Source organism: Paralichthys olivaceus, chromosome 18 (genome assembly GCF_024713975.1).
Source record: "Paralichthys olivaceus isolate ysfri-2021 chromosome 18, ASM2471397v2, whole genome shotgun sequence".
Lineage (NCBI taxonomy): Eukaryota > Metazoa > Chordata > Actinopteri > Pleuronectiformes > Paralichthyidae > Paralichthys > Paralichthys olivaceus.
In genome coordinates, this window is record NC_091110.1 from 17395497 (window position 1) to 17417581 (window position 22085).

Here is a 22085-nt window from a genome sequence, read left to right on the forward strand (position 1 = left end):
AAGAGACACACACAGGAAGTGAGAGAGGGCACACAACACTAAATCATTACACACACAGCACACGGTCCCGGGTAGAAAAAAAAAAAAAAAAAAAAGAACCAGTGGAAATTCTGCATGTTCCATCTGCCGGGTTGTCACTCTTTGCTCCATCACTTCAGCGGCAACAACAGCAGGATGGATTCAACAGAGGACGCCATCACTCACAAACAACCACGTCAAAACACATCAGCGCACCGCAGCTGACAGATAAAACACACGGAAAAAATGGCATCTTCACACTGTCAACTTTCTCAGGGACTTTTTCGTGGAGATGGACGATCAGGTGTCTTATAAATCCTCTCTGGGAGCTTTCAAGGAACCTCAGGGACGAGTGGAGAACTATAAAATATAGAATATGAGCCGTCAACATCAAATGGGCCCTTCTCCACTTAAGCGTATGTCCATTATGGCCATGAGGTCCACTCATTTCCGCCCCCACGCTGTTTACAACGACCACAACACTCGAGTGGTGGAGCGTTTTAAATAATATGGTCTCGGTGAACGGAGCGTGTTTGTAAAGATTTATTTTTCTTTCACGAGAGCAGACTGCCACAAATTATTAGCCGATTAGCGTTAATGCCGTGCACGATTGAAGCCCATTAACATCAGTGAGGCCGTGATCAGCGCTAATAACCAAACACGCTAACATTACTGAAACGGAAACAGTCTGTGTAATTAAAATTAATCCTCAGGATGTCTTATGAATCGCTAACCTCCAAGCTGTGAGGGCGGTAAAATGGAAATAAAACACAATTTAATGACAAACACAGCTAATAAATGCATCGCTATGGTTGATTTTATATTATATTTTGTTTTTCAGTTTGCTTTGTTGATTCCTGATAGCAGCGTTCAGTGTTCTCCCTCCTCAAACAATAAATCCAACACAGAGCAGCTGTGGTTTCTGTACAGTAAACAGCCCTGCGAGCTCGACCTCGACTCCCACTGTATAATGTAACTACCGGACACATGATTTGTTTTCCCGCTGCCAAAGAGCCACAGGAAACACAAACACACTCGCACGCAGAACTCTATGCTGCCATTACTCAATAAGAAGAAAAGGTGGAGGACGGAGAGACGGCAGGAGGAGAGTGAGGGTCTCAGGTTCATGGGAAAAGCGAGGCTGCACCTACGGGGTTTGACAATCACTGATGACAAAGCAATTCCTAAATGGATGCAACTGGATTTTACATCTAACAACTCTGGTCAATATCGACTGCACTGACACGACTCACTGTCAAGTTGAGCGAACTGAAGGAGAGACGGAAAATTGTTTGCCTTGTTTTAGTTTTCTCTCTTTCTATACTTTAAAGTGCATTTGGGGAAAGTTGAAAATCGATGCTGACCGCAGGAAAGAGAACAACAAGAAACACAATATATGAGTGTGTGTGTGTGTGTGTGTGTGTGTGTGTGTGTGTGTGTGTGTGTGCAGAGGTCGGTGAAAAAAAAAAACAACCATTCAAGGCTCTTATAAAAAGCTCAGAAATCCTTTGACTCAGAGGACGACTGAGACGCTGGGTCCTATGTCGTCATAAAGAACCTGCAGCAGTGACCAGCGAGAGCATCGAGGCCAAATATCACACGTTTGAGTGAAAGTGCAGCGTGAACTTTAAAATAACAGCAGCTTATTTTATTCTAGTTGTTTAAATGGCAGGTTTTTGTGCGTCGAGTTGCGAGCGTCTGTCAAAGCATTGGTCACACTGAAAGACTGTGCCAGCCCGCGGGTTAATGAATGCTCAGCTGGCTGGTCAAAGGTCGCCGTCGAGCACGCACACACACACACGCGTGCACAGAGAGGGACGTGCAAACTCTCCTGCAAACCCTCTGCTCTGCTTCATTTACTCTGCTGATCTTTATTTCATGTTTGACTGCTGTAACTTCATTAAAATCTCTGCAGGTTCAACAGCTCATTACAAGTATTACTATTAAAAAATAATAACACACACAAGAAAAAAAAAAAAAAAAAGAAGAAGCCTTGTGTGATTTTCTCGCACACTGTTATGAGCAGGAACGCAGCGCAGACGGTGCTTCCTCCAGAGCGCAATAACACACCCACATCTGATGGCCCCCTCCAATGAAATGAGCATTATATTATAAGTTATTAATGGAGTCCCTCAGGGCAAAATTTAATTACACAGTAGTTTGTGGTGTTGCGCTCACATTCCTATCGCTGCCGTGTTGTTTTGCGGAGCCAAGCAGTGTCCGATGCTGCCGTTTTCATTTCTCTTAAATGGTGCAACCAGGTGTAATTGGGCTGTGTTTATAATTTCATCAGATCTCTGATGAGGCGTCTCTCGGCGATTCGATGTTTCCTGTGAGCGTGTTACTTCCTGTTGGTTTATTCCAGTGTTTCTTTTACCTCTGCCAAGGATGTTATGTTTTCACCCCCGTCCGTTTGGTTGTTTGTTTGTTTGTGAGCAAGATTACACAAAAACTAATTAATGGATTCTAATGAAGCTCAGTGGAAGAATCCGATCAACTTTAGTGTGAAACTAGATAAAGACGTTATAGCCAGGATTTTAAAAATCTTTGACAGTGTGATTCAAATAAATAAATAAAAATCGATTGAATTTAAATGTGGTTTCATTAGATTTCTTTGATACTTTATCTGTTCATCCCTCAACACTTTTTTTTTTTAGCTTTATCATTCTTTACAGGTAAAATTATAACATTTTAAGGGTAAATTTATCTACTTTTATCAAGTAATCCTCTATTTAACCAGGAAAATCACTTCTGCCTGGGAGTCCTGGTCATAAAGTGAATAAAACTAGTTTCATTTATACAATCAAGCAGGGACCAATAATGCAAAAAAAACAATACAACAAACTGAAACACACAAACAAGCGAGAACCAACAGCAAACATGAACAATGGAAAACAAAAAGCACATGTTCTCTGAAAACTGATTTTTTTCCAAGTTTGAAATGTTTTGCAGCTTTTTTCCCCCAACATGTGGTGCATGAAAGAAAAGAGCAGATTTACACAGTTCGGTTCGGGCGGTTGGGAAATGATTTCCTCTGATGATCCAGCAATGAAGCTTCTGACGATCAACAAACTGGGAAAGTATTGTAACTTGTCCAGTGAAGCTTTTGTAATGTAAATTATGTTTTCAATAATTTCCCAGAGGTTTCACAAGAGTTCAACTGCAACACAGTGAATTAGTTCAAATTAATTACAACCATAACCCACAGGTCTGTAGCTCATGAGCAACTGAACCTGGTTTCTACAGGCTTAGAATTCAACATAAAGACACTTTTATGAATATTTACTTGGAATTAAATTGAACATGTCTCTGAAAGAAATTGTAATCTCACCCAAATAACATGATGAATGATGTTTGCATTATGTGTGTATTACTGTGTGATTGACTAAAAAAAGAGCTGTATAATGGAATTACATTTTCCAGAAGACAATAAAACAAAAAGACCAAGTGAAACATTTGTGTCCTTCCTCACTCTTTACTCTTCAAACAACCTTTTCCCGACTTTACTGCTTTGCCCTTCCTACATTGACTCCACTATTCCAATAAACCCCAAACTGCTTATGTCAAATTTCTTCTCCACGTTCCATAAAGCCGATGCTGGTGCACAGGGAGCTGTTGGGCACACGTGCGCTGGACAAAGCCTCTGTGAGTCAGTCCCATTGATCAGCGTTTGTCGAACAGCAGAACAACAGTGTAGTCGTTAGGTGTGAACGCAGCTCCAGTGGCCGGCGTTGGAAGCAGTTTCATGTCCCAGGGCGCGGCTTTGTTTCTGCAGGGGTCGATAAATCGCTGGAGCTCGAGCAGGCCGCTGCACTCATTGCACCGTGCCTGTCCATAAACCCTTCCTCCTTTAAACATGCATTTTTCATTTCACACACACTCATGCACCGGGGGAGGGTGCATGAGCCCGAAGTATCATCCGAGTAAGAGGCCTTTTTTTTCTTCTTCTCCTTAGCACATTTAAGTTATTTTCACAACATTTACATGTGGAATGAAAGAGTGAGGGACGTGCAGCGTGATAACTGCACACGGATGTGAGAAGTGATTCAGTGGGATGAGGGGGGGGGGGGGGGGGGGGGGGGCTATGATGACAGGACAATTAACACTGAGGCAGCTCGACCTTCTCCGCTGCACTGAAACCTCTTCATCCACTTTAAAGAGACTATGAAATATGTGTTTTGTTCATGTGCTACGTAGAAAAATGTGAAATCTGTGAAATGATTTGCAGTTACACAAAATCACATTAAGTCCTGACACACGTCTGACAGATAGACGAGGGAGGAAGTTCACGATGAACACGTGACCTTGTACTTCGGGAGGATTTGAGGGTTTATATCATCATCAGCAAACTTCCTCCTCATCCGCTCAGCGTCTTGATGCTGCGCTGAGGTCAAGCGCACTCTACGACCCCCATACACAACCACACAGAAGGAATCAGCCGTGAACTGGGACAGCGAAGCATGAGCAGGTTGGAGGTCAGAGCAGGGTTGGCTGAGGACGCTGACGATAAGCGGTAGGAAGGAGAGTGACGTTGAACAACAGGACAGAGCATGACGTAGGCTTACACGTAGATAAGCTGACAGAAACACAAGGTCGGCGGCAAGCCGGGCTCTCACAAAGGGAGATGGGAACACGAGGTCGCAGCACAAAGGGGATCGTGTTTTCGACAAGAAGAGAGAAAACTGTCATGGACTTCATTGGCAGGTTTTGCAGTGAATCATTTGGAGATGTTGGCACAATGGGGTTAGAGGTAAAACCAGATCTATTCAAATAAAAACATGAAACCTAAGTTTTAAAAAGTAATTTTTCCAAATACTAAAACTTTTTTTAGTTGACATGCTCAGAAATCACATCACTGTCCTCAAACTGTCCACCGCTGCAGCTCCTCTTTTCAGCCTCTGTCTCAAACACTTAACTCTGTCTCTTTAAGACCCCCCCCCCCACCCTGATAACTGGGTTTTTAGGGGGCGTGTCGGATGTGGGTGTTGTGACATCACATGACATCACGAAGGTGCAGAATAAATGACAAGGTGTTTTAGGAGCTTCAGTGTTTTCTATGGAGGAGGAGGAGGAGGAGCTTCCTTTACTGAAGTCTGAGGGCTTTTTAACTTTGCAAAACTTTTACCTTCACCCAAAAAAACTATATGTCACACTAGATGAAAGACAAAATAGTAAACTTTAAGAGTAAAAAAGTGAGGAGAGGATGTTAAAATATGTAAAAGAACAGAATCACCTCTTCCTCGCTGTACTCAGCAGAATTCACTGTGTGGCCTTGGATGTAAAAGAACGACTGAAGCTGAATCCACAAGAAGTGAAAGTGTCAGTGAGGAAATAATTGCTCGTCTGTTGTTATCAATGTGTAGAAGAGCATGTAAATGTCCATGTGCAACATAAAGCCTGGACTTGTGCGTGAAGGGCTGTGGACTGGAATGCTGACACAGTGACAGAGACATGAACTATTGAAGTCTGATTACACGGAGCAGACATCACAGTCCAGATCAATGGGCTTCAACAGAACGTCAATGGACACGCCTGTGGCGATGTTACCCAGAGATTTAACAGAGTGACGAACTCTCCGGTCACTGGAAGCTCAATAGACGTCCTGTTGGGGCGTCTGTACTCCGATGATCTGAGAGCATGGGGTTATTGTATCTGGAGCTGAACGCTGAGGGGCTGAAGCTGGAAGAAATCCTCGCGGTTAAAAAACATTCTTCTCTACTCGTTGATCAGTGACTTGTTTTGTGCATTGGTTCAGTTTCTGTACCAGCAAAGAAAAACACAAGACACACAGACGTTGGGCGACAAAGGAGAGAAAAGACAGAGTGACTGAAAAGTGATTTAGACAAGAGGTGACACATTGAATTATTACTGGAGCGCTAACTCCTTTTTCCTAATTCATTTTGGGACACAATAAACTCAACACTCATCTGAAATACAGCGGAAAACAAGCACATCTGTTTCCTCTTATTTGGCCTGAGCCTTTGCCAGCAGAGCCAGAGGTAGACAAACATTTTCTGTTTTTTATTGCCCTTGATTGAGCTTCTTTAAAAATCAAATGCTGGCGTCTCCTGGTAACTGTTCACTTTGGAATTGATTTGAATATTTCCTTGATTAACTTTCGTCATGTGCATCATCTGAACAGGTTGTCACAAATGATGGATCTTCCAGCCGCTTGTGAGGAGCACTTCAAGATCGAGTGTGATTTTTGATTTGCCTCTTCAAACCCGTCAATTTCAGGATTGCGGCAATATCGTCTTTTAAGGATATAAAATGTCCCAATCAAGGCAACAGGAAATTGTACTTGTGTCATATCTGTGGTTGAATCCAACTCTGCGATAACTTCTGAGACAAACGATGTATTCCTGTTTGTATTAATTACTCGTAGTGGATCATAATTCTTTGTTGCTGTTTGCTGCGTATCACGATAAAACTACCACATGCGTGACCATGATTTGTGCCTAAGTGGCATCGGGTGTATTTTCATCAGCAACGGTGGTGATTTTGTCAGTCTTTCGATTGCCCCCTAGTGGCCAAAGTTACATATTGCACATGCAAATCACCTATTTAAACTTTATTCAATAAAAAGTGGACACATGTTGTCAGTTTGATCTTATTTAGCCTCATTCGATAGTGTTTTAACCTTCACATGCTCTGACTCTGTAATGCACGTCACAACCTGATTCTGAAAGGTGCTATACATCACCGAGTCCGTGTCCATGTACACCTGGAGGGCGTGGGCATCCTGTGAGTGTGGCAGAGCATGTGTTTGAGTGAGTTATAACTGTTGTCAGGTCTGTGAGCGGCTGACAGGAGCTGTGAAGGGAGACAGAGGAAGTCTGTCATGTCATCGACCTTTGAATGGAGCTGACCTTGCCCTTAGCAGAGTTACGGAGAAGTCAGGGAGGAGACCCTTGAAGAGAGGCCGACTGGGGTCAGTAAACATCCTTGTTGTGTAAGTGCAATGCTTAATCGTCCCGTGTTCATGACAAATCATACAGTGAGTGGCTTCGGAACCTCGTCACGCATGTGTCATATGTCCTTGTGCATATCTGCGAAGCCTGTGGCGGAGGCAGGGAGATACAGCTGAATGCGTCAAGCTCCATTAAGCCCTGTTTAGATAATAACAGTGAATGTGTCCTGGCTGCTGATACCACTGAGAGAAAAACACTCTGATCCTCAGACCTGCACAGTTTGACTCTTAATGCTCAAACCGTCATAAAAAATATGTGTCATATGAAAACCGTTCCCTTCAGACAAAGCATTTCAGTGCCTCATTTAACAACCTTAATGTTTTCCTCTCAAGGCCAGAAGTCAAATGTGACCTTAACTTGATAAAGCCAGACTTTAACAACCTGTTTTCACTCCTTCTCCTCTACAGCGGGCGTCAGGCTGAACCCCCGGAGGCTGGAGGGAAGGAAGGAATTCAAAGTTTTATCTCATGAACGTGTCAGCAGTCGGATGCTTGTCCTTCCGTTAAAGGACAGTGACTCCATCTTGCCTCTGCCCTCCGACCCACAGTTTGAAGAGCTGAGCTTTAAATAATAGTTAGAAGCTTAATTATTATTCTGATTCTTGATTTTGATGAGCGTCAGGGTTAGAGAGTCAGGAGCCTGATTTACACCGAGGTCAAACCAGCATTGATTTTGACACCTTACAGCAAAAATGACCAGAGTGGAGAGGCGGTGAATTGGCCGACAGTCAGCAGGTTGTGTTGTTTTTATTAATGGCAAAGGACCTCTCTCTCTCTCTTTCTCTCTCTCTCTCTCTCTCTGTCACTCACCTTCTCTTTCTCCCCCCTTCATTTCCTGGCCGGGCTGCTAATGGGCGCGCTCCATTTACTCATTACTCAGATGGATAAAATGGCTTTTTATGTGGCGCCGGTGAGCCACCGAGCTCCGAGCGGATTCAGCAAATGAAGAGAAATCAGACGCACATTTCAGGCCTGATAAAGCAGCGCGAGGGTTTTTCTCAGCTTCGCCATTATCTGAGAAAAATTACAGCCCTTGAATACGACGTAGTTTTCTGACTCAGACTCAGAGTCCACGACGTGCTGAGTCGTTTGAGTGACAGATGGAAATGTGTTGTGGATTTCGTGCCCTGCACGATAACGGCGGCTACAAGCTGCAGCTAATTACAGAAAAAGGAAATTGACTTTTAAATGAGCAGCAGATGTTACCAGCCACCTGCGTTTTTAATACAGTAAATATAGAATCCATTCATCTGAGTGTTTTCTCTGTGACAGTGACGCTCTCGAGTGCCGTGGCTGTTCACATGATGAACGAGAAGAGTAACGAAGAAGACACGTACCTGATGCCTTTGATTTGTGCGATGCTGTGGTGGGAGATCCTCGACAGAGCAGAGATGACCTGAAACACAGAGAAAAGATTTGTTACCATCAAATTAGTCATTCTACATCTTTTAATTACTGATAAACATTTCATTGGCAAAGTTAATTTGATTTGAAGGTTATTTGTGGTTTTGTTCTAACTTAATTGACGGTGTCATCATACTGTGATCATGGATTATTTCATGTGAACTGCCCAGAAACGTTTGTTAGACACAAAAACCAGCAGTAAAAATAAATATAGAACAAACTATGATGAGTCCAAATCTGCTGCCAAGGCTCAACAGTTAGTTCCCTTGAAGTCCGTCGATTTGCAACCACTTTCACACACTCATAAATATCAGATTGTTTTCATAAAGGTCCATGAACCGAGGAATCCATGAAAAAACAACAACAAATACTTTTGTTTCTGGAAGCCGGTGAAAGGAGAACTCCTCGACTTGTGTCACACATTCTAACACATTCAGTAAACCAACAAGCAAACGGGTCAGCGATCAACAATACTTTCACTTTCTCCTTTGTTTCTGTGTTTTACCACGAGGAGGTTACACGTGTTCCGTTATCTAAGCTGATTTATCTCCGCTCGTGAGTCACACGCAAGTGGGTTTACGGCTGACGACTGCAGATGGTGCCGCTTATTGGGGTCTACAAAGGCTCGTCCAGGAAGATGAGGAAACCACCACCCCAAAACGCACACACACACAACAAAACACAAACCCCTGTCTCCTACGCCTCATTACCCACTCCTGGGTGCATTTCCGCTTGCAGCACCGTGACAATGCCAGATGCCTCCTCGACAGGGAGGAGAAAATTGTTATCTCAGCCCCTCATCCTCGGCAGGTGCGTCCTCCGCAGCCTCCCGTCGACCTCGCTCTCTAAAAAACACACAATGCAGCGTGCCGCCGCCTGGTTGTCTTTAAAATTCAAGACGAGCCCGCGTTAATGGTCGTCGTGAGGAGAGGACCCATCACCTTCTGGAGTATTCAGCGCTGAAGTGGTGTTGACCAAAAGCCCCTTTTCACTCTCTCTATTCAAGTTGTCCTTATGTTTAACATAATCGCTTGTGGAGAAGTGGAGGGATTACGTTCGACTGCATCACATTCACTGACATTCAACCATCCTGTGTGTATTGGGGGGGGGGGGGGGGGACCTCGCCGGGGCCATCGCTCTGCAGGATGATAAGGGGTTATTTCTCCGTGTAGCTAAAGACCCGTGTAATAGGCAGTCATGTTCCTGCCTAATGGTTCCAATATGTGCCCAGTCGACCATTACCCACGTCCTTAACATATACTCTAACTGCACTCTGCAGCCGGGGACCCAAAAGAGACGGAGACAAAGACAGAGGAGAGGCGAGGTGCTAATTTAGCTGTTTAGTCAGTGGTTAGGGTGTTTAATAAATCACTGTGGATAAACCCTTTGTGCTGCTGGGTGGCGTGATGCCCACCTGGCCACGCTGCAGCGAGGGATCACATATGGCCCCAGAGTCGTTATAATCTCTTTTTCCCCGGGCCTTATTAGCCCCCATTGTCTTTGTGGAGGAGAGGCAGACAATAAACTGAAATTTAGACACAGAGGATGAGAACAGCCTGAAGCGGTTAGCAGGACGCTGGATGAATTCAGTATTTACTGACGACCCATGTTGAATCCTGGGTGGTGTGATCAGCTGTGGTCGAAGACACACACACCCGGCTCCAGCCAGGTTGGTCCAGGTTCAAAGGATAGCGGTCACACAGCGCTGCCGAAACTCGCTCGGCCTGCAGGGGGGGAGGGGGGGGGGAAGACAAGACTCGAGTGTGCCGGCGCCAAGCTCGCTATAGCGTGACTTCCACACATCACGGCATAACGTCCATTAATATTAAATCTAAAGTTTCCTTTAACATTAAGCAGTTTGTTCCCGTTTTTCAGTTCATGTTAGCCTCACACACCATAATGTGCAGAATATGTCTCAGTGCTGGGAGGCGTCCTGTGACTCCCTCTGGCCTCGGTAAGAAATGCTAATTTACAATCTGTTTCCAGGGCGGTGGAAAAAAAAAAAAAAAACGTCTTCTCACACTGACGAGTGCATAAAATGACAGTTACATTTTTTATTTATCGCTGTAATGTAGGAGCTACACTCTCGCTGCAGACAGAGTGGAAGTGGATACAGAGCGGTATTTGATTTATTTAGCCTCTTACTCGACAAAACCCATATGGAGGGAGCATTTGAAACCTAGAGGCTGCGCGTGACGCTGTAAAGAAAGATTTACAGTGGAGTTTCCCTTTAAAACACATTTTGAGACCTGATGTGTTTTATCACTCTCATAATGCAACTCCTCTTACTCCCCAGCCTCTCCGATTGTGTTTTCCACTCTCTGCCCCTGGTTCAAGTTCTCCTCTCGTACTGGAATCAAGCCCGGCATCACCACAACAATTTGCATTTCGATAAAAACGGTTGTGATTGGCCCAACCAGTTTAACGATGGACGTAAATCTCTCTGAATGGGAGGAGGGGCCGGACCAATCAAACGAGAGTGAGTAAAGACGGAGGACGCTGATTGGTCCCTGACGTACCTCTGATTCACTCTCTTCACCCTCCTGTGATCCTGTGCTTCAGTCAGATCCTTTGATTCTCCTCACATTATTAATTTCTCTCTCATCTCGTCCTACCGGTGGGGTGGGGTGGGGTGGGGGGAGTTAACTCTGGGGCTGGCCAGAAAATAAATCCTCTATCTCGTCCTCAGAACATGCAAAAGAAAAGTCACCCCATCATGTGACTTTCTCAGGTTTTCAAACCAGGATCTCACCTTCACCCCTCCCCCCTCACAGTTCCTTACATCTCTTAAGTCACATGGGACCAGAGTGTAACTGAAGACACGTGTTCAGTCAGACACCATCACTGATGTTTCTGCATTAGACTGACACGCAACATTTATAATTTATTGCATTATATGTTTGTATACACGTGTGTGTGTGTGTGTGTAGTGCAGGGATAAGGATTGTGTCTATGGATTAACTGTGAGGCGACGCAGAGTGTTCGCAAACACTCTCGTCCCCTGGCAACCGTGGGCGTGACTGAATATGCGTGGTCATCAGTTACAAATCAAATCAAACCTGCGCCATGTGCCATTAACCGCAGGAGGGCGGGGCTGTGATCTGATTAAGGTCTGAAAATGTGCACGAGAGGACTATTGACAGGCGTCAGGAAACACACCCCGCTGCCAATTGGGTTTAGATCTGATGCAGTCAGGGACGTGATTGAAGCTCACGCCGCAAATCAATGCACGCGTTGGCAACAAAGACTCAGGATTAAAGTGAAATGAATCATGTTATCATTGTGGAAGTTTCCTCATTTCTCTCGCTCTGGGCTCTTCCAGCAGCAGCCACCTCCCCAGGAGTGTGATATATTTCTGAAGAATTCACACTTTGACAGGACGGCATTCCTCCGCTCATGCCAGCCTGCTAAAGTGGTGGGCATGAGGCAAAAGGGGGACAAGAGTGGGAGAGCCAGGAACAGATGGCTGAGTGGGAACCCTGCGTGCCCAACATCAATAATAGACACACAGAGGACGGCTGAGCCCGTCCGTGTGTGTGTGTGTGCTTGTACTTGTGTATCTGTGAGGACCATTTTGAGCACAGTGAGGACATTTTGGCCGGTCCTCACTGTTTCACTGGGCTGTTTGAGGGTTAAGACTTGGGTCGGAATGAGGTTTAGGTTAGGGTTAGTTTGAGGCTATTTAGTTGTGATGGTTAAGGTGAGGGTAAGGGGTTAAGGAATGTATTAAGTCCATGAGTGTCCTCACTAAGAGAGAAGTAAAAGGATGTGTGTGTGTGTGTGTGTGTGTGTGTCCTACTGTCCCACTGCCTGCGGGAGTTTCTGTCATTTACAAACCTTCCCTCTTCTCTTTTTCTCTCTCTTTCAGATTCCTTTTTGTATCATGCACATGAAAATGTTCTGTACTTCACAGTTAATAAAGCAAAGATTCTCCCAGAGCTGCATATTCATGCACGTGACTTAAACGCTGTAATTAAAATCTAAACAAGATTAGCACAAAAACTAAAATACTTAAAACTACAACATAAAATCGAATGTATCCATGGAAAAGGTAAAAGTAAAAAAAGGAACGAACCAAGCAACAATGCAACGATATCATGTAAATGTTCATTCGGGATGCAGTCAGATAGAGCGGGCGAGGAATGATGAATGAAATACTACAAAATAAACCTCGATAGAACTTCTGCTGTCCTGAATTATAGTGAAAGTGACAGACACAACACAATCTCTTCTGGGACGTGTCGAGACACCACACAACATCTCTAATGGTCTTTTCTGCCCCTTGTCTGAGCCTCTGAGTGAGTGTTGGACAGGAAACCTCATGAATGACTGTGATTAGTCTCCAGCTCATGTGTTAAAGTTGCTGAGTGCTATCAGGAGAGGGGCCTTTGCAAATCCTGATCCTCCGCTCAGATTGGCACCTGCCACATTGCACTAAATCCCTTGAAGCTGAACCTCCAGCTGCTTGATTACAGTAGATTTCTCTGCGTATGTCCAGGCCCAAAAAAATAAAAAAAGCAGGGATAGTGCTGCTGCTGCTGCTCCTGACCCAAAGACCCCATTTAGTCTCCGTGCCAAACAAAGTGGCAGTGAGCCTACGAGGGGCATCGGGTCCAGGATGTACATACGACTGATGTTACAGATTGAAAATGTAGCTTATTATAGCTTAACGTAAAGCTGATGATGCTAAAGGATTTCAAACCTTCAGATTCCCGTGCATTTCCTGCGCCCGTCAATATAAATTATAGATGAGATTATTGTCTACAGTTCAGTTTTGGAGCTGATGGAGCCCCAGGACCTTGAGAATTGATTTGATGTGAACCCGTTCTGCTTCAAGTATAAAGGGCAACATTGGCAAATGTGTGCAAACACCTGCCAATACTCTGCAGCCATGTCCATGACCTGTAACCATTTCACGCTCAATCACCATACATGGGCCTCGCTCACTCATGTGTGATCACACGCAATTTACAGGGTGTCTGTACATGTGTGTTATAACACACATTGGGACTGCTTGTGCATTTAAAGGCCCAGTGCAGCTTTTGTACATGGATAATAAAACGTGTTCTCTTGGGCTTAATGAGAACAACTCACACACAAACACAATTGAAAGCTGGAGCATCCTCATATGTGCTGTACAAGTTTACATGTTACACGCACACACACACACAGATCAATGGCAACGGTGCAATACTGTAGAAAAAGACGACAGGGAGGAAAAGACAGAAACAGCAGCACAACAAAAATACAAAGCCACTGATATTCAATTATTTGACAATACAAAATTACTTCAAGTGACTTTAACACACATTCATTCATTCAGTCATTATTCAATATCAAATCCATTGAATACAGAGTCACAACAACCAAAAAAGCGCCTCAGTCTTAACACTGTGGGACTGGGATGCAGAATGTGGAACAGCAGGAGATGCGATGGATTTACTCTCTGTGCGTGCAGCGTTTCTCTTCACCATAAACCAAGCTGAACGGTTTGGTTAAGAGGTCGACAGAAACGCTGCCTGAATGGCTCCGCGTTCGGCTTAAATAGCAAATCCATTTTTTAAGCCGTCTGAGCCGTGCAGCATTAATAACCCGTGTAAATGAGCCCTGATCAAACAACAATACCACAACGAGGCAAAATGCTGCCACACTGAACACTAACCGATGTCTAACGATTGTTGTGCACACGCGGCTTATTTGTTGCAAAGCCCGTCCATTCATAATGAATGAGGAGGCCGTGTGTTTGGAGTATCGCTGCAGTGTCTGGGCTCCGGGGGGTTGGGGGCAGGGAGGAGGGAGGTTTGGGGAGCGAGGAGGAACTCTGAGGCATTTGGTGACTCAGCAGCAAGATTCAGACGGAGCTGCCTCCACTGAGGAGTTTAACTGAACTTGCACGCACGCTGGTTTTACTTGGATAAGGCTTTGACACAAATAGTCGACATACAAGTTTTTTTTGTACTTTAAGGTTAAATAACATGTGGTGGTCATATGATGAAATTAAATATGACACAGAAAATCACTATGTGTGTGTGTGTGTGTGTGTGTGTTTCTTTAGGTGAGAGTTCAATACTAGGTTATGAAATAAACGGCCTGGGTGTTGCTGTGATGTGATAAATGTGTGACTGCAGGAAGCCTTCATCACTTAGAGCCCAAAGGGTTCAATCACAGAGGTGAGTGATAAGACGCTCTTCCCTCTTCTTACATTTCGGTCTGTCTCCTAATCTCCTCCTGAGGCACACTGTGCCTGACCTGCCCACAGGGACGTACCTGCGGTTTTGATGGCAACAGGGCAACTTTGCACTTCGCAAATTGCGAACGACGGCTGCGTTTACACGTGTTTGAACAAGGCGTCTCTTCGGGGACAAGGTGGCAGCTGACAAAACGACAAACGCTGTGAACAGGGGATGTAAAACCCACTGTCCTTCCCCTGTCCATGAATTCTTAAGCCAAACTGAGCCGCTGCCTTTCACAAAAACATGGAGCGTGAGATGATCTCACAATGAGCTGAAACCGCAACTGTGATTGGAGGCGAGAGCTGAAACACGAGAACAACAAAAAGAAAACTGTAACAAATGACTCAAAATCATCTGCGGGCCAGAGTTTCATTACAAAGCCATCACACAGGGTGGATTGTCAGTTCGCCAGTGTCTCCGCTCTTTGGCTGCAGGTTACCCCGCAGTTAGAAATGAGCTGAGATCAGACATGCAATCTGTCCACTATTACTCATGATGTCAATGCACAGCGGAGAAAAATCACAATCCTCTTCCAAGTGGAAAGAGCTGCGTTCAAACTACAAAAGGGGGAAATGTGGACGTGTGCACAGGCATGAGTGTATTTGTCAAATTTCATGCATGTTTCATTTGGCCCAGTTTTTTTTTTTTTTTCTTGAGTTTGACATTTGCATGCTAGACTGACCATCCCTCCCGCTGTGGTGAAAATTTCCCGGCTGCCACGTTGTGTTTCACGCGACTGTTTGTAGACTATGACCTGGTCCAACCTACTGGACCATCGCTGACATTTCAACCAGCGTCACATGCAAAGACGTGTGCACATGGCGACCTGTGACAAAACATCAGGAGCGGAGCGTTAATGTCATTCATGGTTAAATTGAGCTTAAAACACACAAACAGCTGTAAGAAAGTGGCTGAGAGGCAGATTTGTGCAGTGAAGCAAAGTGTGTCAATTAAGTCTGAATCAGAGACGAAATTTGAGCCAAAATGTTTACGATGTGGTTTAAGGCAGTGACAGGAAACTTAAATCTGTGGATTAGTGGCCAGACAACACTTTGACAAGATGATATAATGGGCTGATATAATCAGGAATACATTGGCAAGCAATCTGGGGAATAAACTTGCAGAGTAAATGCAGGGAGCCAGAGAGAAATATATATCTCCTTCCCCCGAATGAGGGGCGTGCATGTCCTGACAAAGAAGTATGCGCACAAATCAATACAAACTATTTGTATCGTCTTGCATCACGTTCGATGCTGCAGCATTTCTTAAGGCCTGTCAGATGTGCAGTCTGTTGTGTCTGCTTGCTGTTTGCAGAGCAGTTCCGGTCAGGTTGCCAAACAGCACTGTCTGGCTCGCATCTCAACAGCAAACAGCTGCTGCCTTCAGCCAATCCATCAGTTATCACACAGTCTTCTCTGCTCATTTCTTTTACTTTGGGCCCACGCAGCAAGAAAACTGCTGTTAGTACAGGCAACAGGATGTCAAAGTAAAAATCCTTTATGGTTCAGCACGATCCCCCGGAGAAGACAAGTGTCAAAACAAGCAATGAAATACTGACACACTTACCAGTAAAATAACTATAGTGTTTAGTGCTACGGCTTATGACAAAAGCAAAAGCGAGTTTCTACCTCTTCTTTTCTTATTTATGGAACAGATGAGTTCAACAAGCTGAAATTTAAACATTGTTGTTTCTAGTTTTCTCTGATGGACGACATCAAGACATATATAAATAAATAAACGTATTTGTTTCTCCCAGGTCCACTCTGATCATCTTACAAAACCTTTTTAAAATTTCACATTCATTAAACCCAATAACACACAAGAAGAGAGAAAAACTGAAAATATGTCTCCTTTAGATTAACCTGGAGGTTTGTCTGCATGAGCGCTTGCTTCCTCCACACTGTGTCTTTTAGATTCTCGTTTTAATTTCCTTATTGCGGAGGAGATGAGCCCTTGAGACCACGTCACTATTCCCTCAGTTGCTGGCAGACAATCACTGTAACGCACAAAGTTTGTCCTCAACATGAAAACACTGACGTCTACAAGAGGCATTTTTGGCGTTTAAACATCATTTTCAGATTTACCCGCCCCAGTGTGTACACGAGAGAATGATCCCTGACACAAAGCCGGCGGGAGCATATGGTGACACGAGGGTTTAAGGCTTTGAAGCAGGTTGTGGTGATAAGGGCAAACTGGGGATCATGGGAGGAAACGGGATTTCCCATGATGTGGTGGGGATGGGCTGATGAGGCGAGAATACTTCCCTCTAATTCTTATCAGACACAGGCACCTGAGCGTGTGTGTGTGAGAGAGAGAGAGAGAGAGATGGTCCAGTGCATGTCGGTGAAACACAGAGCGCGGAGAGAAAGAATGGGATTAGACCAACATGAGTAATCCAGCTGGCCTGTGGGAGGGAGGTCTGCCCACACCCCTCTGCTGGAGGAGATAAGGAAGTTGGGGGAAAGGGCGGGTGGGGGGGTGCGGGGGTTTGCAGACCCCTGCATCGTGCACACATCTGAATTCAGGATTTCACAACGGGACTTCAACACAAAGGTCACAATTCATGGTATGATGCAATCAGGGATTCAGTTTTGTGAGTATGAGAGATGTGGGTGTTTCTCAGAAACAGACGGTCTCATGAGACGAGGCTTTTGGTTGCAGGATGGAAACCGAAGGATTTCTGGAGTTAAAGGACTTTGAAACAAGATTATTCTGCCTTTATGTTTTCACTTTTGACCATTAGCTTTCTTTATTAGGTCCCCGAGCAACTTGTTTTCAATTTTATGGCACAACAAATTTCTGGAATAACCATTTAAATTCTGATAAAGAATATTAACCTTCATTTTTTTAATAGACTGATATTTTATTATTACTGTGGTAGTGGTAGTTAGAATTTGAAGCTGCAGTTCAAAAGTTAAAACTGGCTGGTTTTGACATGATTAAGACTTTTCTACACTACTAAAGTGTTTCTACAGTATATTTCCCTCTTTGCTTTAAATAAAATCTCGTTCCGCACTAACTTCATTTTACAAAATTGTTCCATCCACATGAGCAAATAGAAACGACCTCACACATTCAAAGAGGAATGCAGAGGCAGAAGCTGCAGATGAAGTTTGGATCAGGGTAATATTGGGCGAGTAATGTGTTAGTGTGGACCGGGGCGTCGATCACAATCTTTCCGTGCAGTGTTAAGAGCTCTCCTAACATGTTAGTGCTCGTTGGTTTTGCAGAGCACTGAGTGGTGATCAATTTCTCTCTCGGTCCTGTATCATTAATGCACAACGCAGACGTTCTTCCTCTAAAGAGAAAGCAGCTGCTGTTCCACACTAATGCTCTCAGGTCTCGTAACATTTCATGTGAGCTTCCAGTTGTTTATTTTGTGGTGGTACAGTACTGGTTCCCTTATTAATATGACAAACTGCATCTGCAGGACTGGTTTTATGTTTTATCTTGTGTTTCCCCCCCGATTCGATTGTGCCGCATGCTGCATACTGTGCTGGACAGTGGAACATGTGCATGTATTCATGTGCAAAAATCCATGTTTTATTCAAAGCACAAGAATGCAATCATGTGCACGTAAATAATTAAACATAAGTAAAAAATAAAAATTTAATTCCACACAGTATATTCTATTTCACTACCCATCAAAATATTATTGATGGGATATTTTTGATGAGGTAATAACGTTCCCTCTGACATAATTTTCTTGCAAGTGCCTGAGGCAGACGCTCCGTCTTCTTACAGTTTAGTTGTCTCCAGAGTGTCGAGCTTATTGGTTTCGTTTTTCATACACAAGTGGACGACTTTCCCTCGTCTCACTGCACAGCCAAGTCCCACTCCGCCGTCTTTAGTTGTATTTCTGGAAGACGGATCCAACAGTGACCCGCTGGCGCTTTATATTCCAACTGGCTGCAGCGGAGATACAGATGATCTTCTCTCACCACTCCCTGTCCCTTCAACTCTGCCAGTATTTCCTTCTCTGTAAAACCCTTATCACACAGCACAGTGTGTACCCTGTGGGAGAGAAGCATGTAGCCGGGGCTACCTTCAAATTCACCTCGTAGAAAGTCAAGTGTATTCATAACCACTTCAGGGACGGGATAAGCCGGGAACTCTGGCATCCAAAACATAAGGGTGGAACGGATCTCTCCCCGCTGCAACGATACGGCTTTGGTTTTGGTCTACACAGGGGACAACAGTGAACACACCATTCATCCATTCACGTGTAATACAAAAGCTAATTTTGCTCAGACTCGTATTGAAGTATATTCAACATCCAAGATCTCTGGTCGACTGGGTGAGAAAAACTGCGAGCAGGAGGAAAAAACTTCAGATACTTCGGAGTGATCGATGTCTCAAGTCGAGCGCTGACAGAGGTGCAGCGGCAACTATACCTACAGGGCTCGTCTGATTGGCCGGCAGGATGATTCCTTGGGTGCAGTGAAAGTGACAACTGAACAAAGGGGTTCCATTAGAGGCCCTGTCCCCTTCACTCTGCTGCTATTAAGACCCTGTCTGTGGGACGCTCAACGGCACTGACAGATGAAGAGGAGCACGAGGAGGCGAAGGCCAATCTCAGCTGTTGGGCTGGATTCCATTCATTGCTGCACCTGAATGTCCACGTGAGACCACAAGTAAAAACAGGTTCGGCACAGGCTGCATGAAAGTGAACTGTGTGAGAAACTGTGTGGTTTGATTGTTAAATGTTCGCTGAACACACATGGCAGCCACAGTGAGAGCGTAATCACCAGGAGGGGAAGGAAGAGGGGAGCAATAATAAATCCTGTGGTGTTCATAGTCACATTCATTGTTGCTAATTACGCAATAAAGAACAAAAATCATTTAAATGGCAATTAAACCAGTTGTATTGTGTTAATATAACAAAATGGCATCTAAATCACGAACAAATTAGGTTTAGACGTAATAAATTGGGAGATAATAAATTTACTGCTTGGATACAAACTGCTGGTATTTCACGTGTTGGACCTGTTGTGTGCAAAGAAACTGCAAAAAGACAAATTGATAATGAAAACTGCCTTAAAGCAGCTCAAGGCTTTAGACATATTCTAATATCCACATGAATAATATGGCGCTTGTATTATTCATGAGATCTACAAACAGCACAACATGCAGCTCAGACAATATGCATGTGCCTCGTGGGTGCTTCCTGTCTCAGCGTGTGTGGGCATCCATAGACAGCGGGAACTGACAGCAATATCTACAATAGGTCACAAGCACCTTCACTCCACAGTTGTCTAAGTCAGTGGTGCATTTAAGGAGAAAAACCCTGCACACGCTGATTGTAACAGGATCAGCATGGATTTGTCTACATGTGTGAGGAATGTGTCATTCACGGGCGGCACCGACAACGAGGGCTTTCTACAGCTGGGTCCTGATTGAGCCTCCGGGAACATGGCGTCGGTAAGAGCACAGTAATATACCCTGTCTGCCCCGGAGCTGAGTCCTCCTCAGACAACACAAACTGAAGAGTCACCAGCGGGGAAGCGGAGGAGACAGCGAAGGACCGTAACATTAGGCTGGGCGATGAAACAATACCAATAATCGATAGAACTTTCATTTGGAGCAATATAACACATTTGTAAAACATGATGCTGTGTATGGCGTGTAGGAGCATCGGCCTTTACTTTTAAAATAAATAATAGTTATCGAGTGATATGACATTTTCTATCTTGATGTAATAAACACAAACGCTGAACGTAATTAGTCCTGATTTCTTACAGATCGAATTCACCAGGATCAGAAATGACAATAGAAAGTAGATTATAGGATGAGAACAGAGTTATAGAAGTGCAGGTGAATAAAACTGACCTCTACCAGTCTCATATCTAATATACAACAGGGATGTTATATATTCTACATAGAGAAAGCAGCACATTGCTTCTCCACACCAATGCTCTCACGTCAACCTACTTTTTATTCGAGCTTGCAACTGTTATGTTGTTATGTATGTTGTTGCAGGACTGTGCTGGCTGCCTTATTAATACAACAAACTGTATCCGTGATCTGCAGGAACGATCTTATACATAATTTATAATGTACGTGTTTCCCTGAAAACATACCACCTACTGTCTGCAGTACCATGTGAGTATACACTACTGTACATATACACAAATGCTGAGTGTAATATATTGTGTCCTCATTGCAGTAAACACAATTGTACTTAAGTTTATCAAAGGCTCCAGTGAATGAATCCTCTCGGAATCGATAGGCTTCTCTGATGCATGTGCGCGTTGGTGTGTGATAGTGTAAACGTGTTACCCTCTGTGTTCACATGTTGTCCGTGTATGTGAGCATGTGTGTTACAAGCACGCTCGCAGATGAATGCGTGTGCAAATGCATGTCAACTTATCAACGCAGTGATTAAGTCTTTGTCGACTTTTCGTCTGTGCAGAGTCGCTCTGGTAATTTACTGGTTTTCTTAAGTGCGCAGTGACACATGTGGAAGCAGCAGCAGTAAATGAATCCAGGATCTACAGCACAGAGACAGACGAGGGGACATTCTTCTTCTGCCAGTCTGACTAACACGTGCCTGGCAGAGAGGCGAGGAAGACAGGAAGTGTGAAATGAGCCCGAGGTGTGAGGGGGAGGAGGGTGAAACGCCAAGTCCGACTTTATCTATCAGGCTGATGGAGTGGTGTGACATATTATAGACAGAGTATGGATGACTTGGAGGCAACTCCCTGACTCCACTGGTCTCTGACAACGTACCAGTGATTAAACCTTTATTGTGGTTAGACTTATTATGATTATTATGAAAATGAAAATGAAAATGATGGATGAAAATACTGATGTTTTTGTTGCACGAGATCTTTATATCTACAAATTACCCCAAAAGATTATTTATATCTGGGTTTATTTCTATAGCTGAGCAGAGAAGCCAATGAGAACCGTGATGTACCGAAGAATATGAAGGTTTTTACACCTGAAAATCAAATATTTGACAGATAGAAAAGCTGAATTTTATTTGATCCGCCTCCTCGACATGCACCGAAAAACATGTTTTGAGCTGCAGGAGCAGGCTGATCACCTCAGCTTGAATTAAATTACATCCTCCTGTGACAGGAGCTCAACCAATGCTGCTGTTAATAAGAAATTATCATAAAAAGGTGAGAAGAGGAAATGAGCAGCTCATTAGTCACCTCAGTATTTCTGTTATTAACTTTAAAATTCAATTTTTACCATTTATTTTAAGTGATAAATATCTCAAATAGATAGATAAAGGATTTAAAATCGAAATAATAAACTCTTTGGACTTGTTGTGGGGGTTGCGTGTCGGTTCAGGGTGACGGGGAGGTCACAGGAGTGCTTCAGATTACCTGAGGTACTGAAGAGACAGACTGAGCTTCACACACACACACACACATCAATGACAACTCGAGTGGGGGCAGGGAGGGAAAAAAAACTGCAAAAACAAACTACAAAAGGATAACAGGAGCGTA

At 44.1% G+C, this 22085-nt stretch overlaps 1 protein-coding gene across 12 annotated transcripts in view; it reads right to left on the reverse strand.

Moving 5' to 3' along the window:
- vav2 (vav 2 guanine nucleotide exchange factor) overlaps positions 1–22085 on the reverse strand; it is a 160125-nt gene that overhangs the window by 34787 nt on the left and 103253 nt on the right. For all 12 annotated transcript variants that reach the window (XM_069513271.1, XM_069513270.1, XM_069513266.1 and 9 more), the window contains exon 3: positions 8326–8384. In XM_069513271.1, coding sequence (XP_069369372.1) covers positions 8326–8384 — 59 coding nt within the window. The remainder of the gene's footprint in view (positions 1–8325; positions 8385–22085) is intronic.